At 50.8% G+C, this 4,256-nt stretch overlaps 1 protein-coding gene across 1 annotated transcript in view; it reads right to left on the bottom strand.

Annotated features, from left to right (window-relative positions):
• POLR3A (RNA polymerase III subunit A) overlaps window positions 1–4,077 on the bottom strand; it is a 63,154-nt gene extending 59,077 nt beyond the window's left edge. Inside the window, exons 1-4 of the mRNA XM_019502359.1 lie at window positions 3,966–4,077; window positions 3,333–3,468; window positions 1,825–1,962; window positions 1,052–1,223 (exon numbers count right to left, since the gene is read on the bottom strand). Coding sequence (XP_019357904.1) covers window positions 1,052–1,223; window positions 1,825–1,962; window positions 3,333–3,468; window positions 3,966–4,009 — 490 coding nt within the window. The 5' untranslated portion in view covers window positions 4,010–4,077. The remainder of the gene's footprint in view (window positions 1–1,051; window positions 1,224–1,824; window positions 1,963–3,332; window positions 3,469–3,965) is intronic.
• Window positions 4,078–4,256: the final 179 nt, after the last annotated feature.

Here is a 4,256-nt window from a genome sequence, read left to right as displayed (position 1 = left end):
TCTCAGAAATAGAGTTCTTACTATATATATTTGTGGTCTCTGCACTTTGTTGCTGAAAGAAATGGTTAGTAGTTTAGTATTCCCTAAAAGACTGATTAAGTACCATTACAAATAAATAACAGGACAAGGAATCAGATTACTTCCATTTTGTGATAATGATCACCAGGGAGAGAGTGGCAGTGTCAGTTTCCAACCCACTCTAGAGAGACAGGATTTGGTTTTTAGTTTGTTTCTTTGTTTTCTGCAAGCATCTCTCTCAGGTAATGACCTGTAGCTGATACCATGATGGACAGATCCGTTCTATTCTGGCAATTTCTACACGTTGTATGTAGATGATCTCATCACTTGGCATAAAATTGAGCCCAGTGAATTTAGGGGCAGACCCAGAATTTTGAAAAGGGAGCGTATGGTTAAGATCAAGCCAAACTCTGGAAGAGGAACCAATCAGCTGAGGGAACCTGATTCTGGGCTGCCTGGCCCCTCTTTATGAAATGCTCACTGCCTGCACCATCACTGACTACCCTAACATCCCCAGGGCTCCCTGTCTCCTGACACCTTTACATCAGAAGGCAACAGCCACCTCACTCAATCCAGGCTGGCATTCCATCCCATGCCTCCCTGTCCTGCTTCACTCAGAAAACCCTCACCTTGCCCTCATGAGAATGTGCACTTGATTGGCTGTTTGGAGTGTCACTCAACCCAGGCAGCAAATCACAAGAGACAAGGGGAGAGTCCACATTATATTTCCTTCATACACCAGACCAACATGGCCAAGGGTTGCTAATGCCACCTCCCCTAAATCTGCACTCAGGGCTGGTGCCCCTATTTAAGTATTCTTAGTTAAGCATCCTACACAGTAGGAAGGGGGTTCAGTTATACCACTGTACCCATTCCCCCTTGACCTGCCTCTCAGTTAATTGTATGTATCCCTTAAGAAAAGCCATAATTACGGAATAAGATGTCATTCTGGAATTCAATGACCTTCATGGGTTTTAGTGCAAATATCTTTACAATGAATAAGTCATCACCACATACCAGCATTCATACTCACCATTAAAAGCCCCACAGTAAGGACAGATACTTTTCTTTCTGCACTTTTCAGAGACTTTCTTTTTCAGTCCTCGTTTCTGGAGATATGTCAAGCCAGGTCTCTTCAAATAATCCAAAAACTGTTTTTTTTCTTCTGAGGTCAGCATAATGCGGCAACAGGTTTTGCAAATCATCTTAAAAAGATAAGCACAAGAAAGCGGAGATTGCACAATTGTAACTAGAACAAACTGTTAGGGTCTCTGGATGAAGGGAGCTGCTACAGTCCTTTACCACCTGTTATACATGGCATTTCACAAATGAAATTCCACTGCCTACATGTGGGAATCTATTTAGTATGCAGCAAACAGTCCAAACAATGAATGCAAGGAAATCTTGTTTACGAGGACGAATTGAAGTTTTTGCAAAACTACTTAAGAGCAAGAATATCAGTGAAAATCAGATGCGTCTTAGGTTTACTGGCCCCACACAAAAAACTTTGTACCATGCAATTTAATCTGACTCTCTCAAAAGGATGAGGGATTAAATCAAATAGGCAGATTCCACATGCATCATAAGCTTTCTGTTAGGAAAACAAAGCCTTCTGTTTTAATAGGTTAATTTTTTCAATATGTAATACAATAAACATTGAAGAAAATAGCTGTCATACACTACCACCAAATGTTTCGTAATTTCCCATCAAATAAACCAAATGAAAAGTAATTCTCATCTCCCCCCTTCCTCTAACGTTGTCATGATCACAGTCACTGCCCTCAGAACCAACAGGTCTATTTTTACCTGTAAGATACCTATCACAGCTTTGAAGTAGCCAACATGGAAACATGGCAGTTCCAAGTCAATGTAGCCATAATGCCCCAAACAGTCAGCAAGATTCTTCCCACATGTTTCACATGGACGGTCCTTTTCACTGGTACCCTTTGGAAAAAGCATACAGGAACTTTTTAGTTGTGGCTAAACTAGGGGGACAAAACATGACAGCTGCCATTTGAAAGACCTCTGGGAACTCTCCAGTCAGCAGGAGTAGGAAGCACTCCTATACAACTCCCTTGATGCCCAAACTGCACATAAGGAGTACTACACCTATGCCCTTTTCAGCTTGAAAAGCTATAGCAGTGACATGGCATGAGATGTTTGCCTAAGCCAGCAACCCCCAGCACATATGCGGAGCACAGCATGCAGGGCCATTTTCCTTGGTGTGCGTTGGGGCCGGGGAGATGAGGCAGCAGCTGTTTGCAGCCTCCCGGCTGCAGCCGACCCTGGCTCTGGGTAGCTGCTGCCAGCTGGGAGCCCTGCTGGGATCATCCCAAGCTCTGTGGCTATCACCAGCTACCCAGAGCTGGGGCCAGCTGCAGCTGGGATGCTGCAAGCAGCTGATGCCTCCCCACCCCAGCTCTGGCCCCAAAGGGCACCATGCTGGCACCTGCTGCCTTCCCAGGGCTGGGGCCAGGGCCTGAGCTCCTGGCCCTGCTGCCCTCCCCTGCGTCCTCTGGAGTACAGCATGTGACCCAGAGAAGCAGTGCACAGAGGGGTCGCACAGGGAAGCTGCCTGCTGCTGCAAGCTCCGTACTTCCAGGTCACACTTCCCCCGTGTGCATGGGAGCAGCGTGGGCAGCACACAGGGTTGTGCCCCTCACTGCTGCCCCTGCCTGCAGGGGAAGTGTGGCCAAGGCAGTGGGGAGCCAGGAGCAGCAGGCAGCTACTGTGCTGGGTTCCAACACTGCTCTGCAGAAGCAGTGGTGAGGTCAGCACAGAAGGGAGCATCGCTGGCACCTGCTGCCTCCTGGGAGCCCAGGGCCGGGAGGCTGCCAGGGAGGCAGCACCTAGCCCAGGTTCTGGGTAGCTGCTGAGAGCCACAGAGCACAAGCAGGGCCGGGGGGTGGGGGGGGCAAGCAGGGCATCCTTCCATGTACCCCCTGCCCTTGTTTTGTTTTTCTGGCATGCCAGCACTCTGGCACCTTCCAAGGTAGACACTGTGGATTTTTTCGGTGCTCCAGCCAAAAAATGTTTCCTACCCCTAAGCTATTCAATGTCCATCAAGTTGACAGCATGCATCAATTTTTAAGGGACAAAGTGTTTACAACATGAAGGGCCTCAGTTAGTCACTAACTCAGAGAAGCCAAGGAGTTGGAATTAGCTCCCTCCTGCACCAGCAGCATGAAGAGATGCTTGCGTAGGACACCTGCTCTGTGGCTGTGCAGCAAAGTTCAGTTTCCATTTCAACATGGCGCATAAGTTATTCAACAACAGGTGCTAGGTAGAAGCAAACAAGCATCAGAAGTTCTTACCATGCGATGGTCCAGAACCCCATACTGCAGCGGGGCATGGTGGTTGTCCTGGCTGTACAAGTTCTTGCTAACCACCTGGATGTGGGCCTGCTGGCGCATCTCCTCAGGAGACTTCATCCCAAAGCAGATGTGGCTTCTAAAATGGGAGAAGCCATCACAAACCTTTATTTTAGAGCAGCCGGGCAGAGGCAGCCAGAGCAACAACTGGGCACAGCAAGCTCCACCCCCGCAATACCAGACACTGTCTGTGAAGGAGTGTTTCAATGTTTGCCAAGCCAAAAAGCTAAAGCCCAGCCTTGGGTTTTGCAAGCGGGTGGCCCAGAAGCGCAGGCTATGAACAGGTTCCCAACAGTGGCTTTCCCTGCCTACAGTTGCCCTGGGCAGGGCTCAAACCCCAAAGAGGCTGCCAGAAGCGCAAGGATGCCCCAGCCAGTCACCAAGGGCCCAGCGGAGATGTGCAGTGCTCGGTCACGGGGGCTCCGCAGTGAAGTGCCAGGGACCAAACCAACCAGCTCTTCCACCCGCAGGGATAGGAAGGAACCCCTGGGCAACCAGACGTGTCCCTGGTACCACCACGCTGGGGCAGGGACGCGCGTGGGACACGACACACACACCCCGCTGTGGGTCACTCACATCTTCTTGGCCACGTCCGTCTCCCTGAACTGCTCCTTCACCATGGTGGCGGAGGTAGGGGGACAAGGAGGCGAGGCGAGACCGGACCGAGTGGTATTAGAGATGAGCACGGGTCACAACCCCACCCACGCCGCACTACAACCTCTCCCAACCCCGCCTCTTCCGCCTCCGACGAGTGCAGAGCGGCAGCTGAAGAAGGAGCCCAGAGGCGGCACTGCCGGCTCCCGCCGCGGCGACACCTGCCGGCCGCGACGGGCAACGCGCGCAGCCCGGAGTCCCGCTCTCGCGAGC

This window comes from Gavialis gangeticus, unplaced genomic scaffold, assembly GCF_001723915.1.
Source record: "Gavialis gangeticus isolate Ggan-Ray unplaced genomic scaffold, GavGan_comp1, whole genome shotgun sequence".
NCBI classification, from domain to species: domain Eukaryota; kingdom Metazoa; phylum Chordata; order Crocodylia; family Gavialidae; genus Gavialis; species Gavialis gangeticus.
Note: the sequence above shows the minus strand (reverse complement) of the source record. Positions and strands in the feature narration are given on the sequence as shown.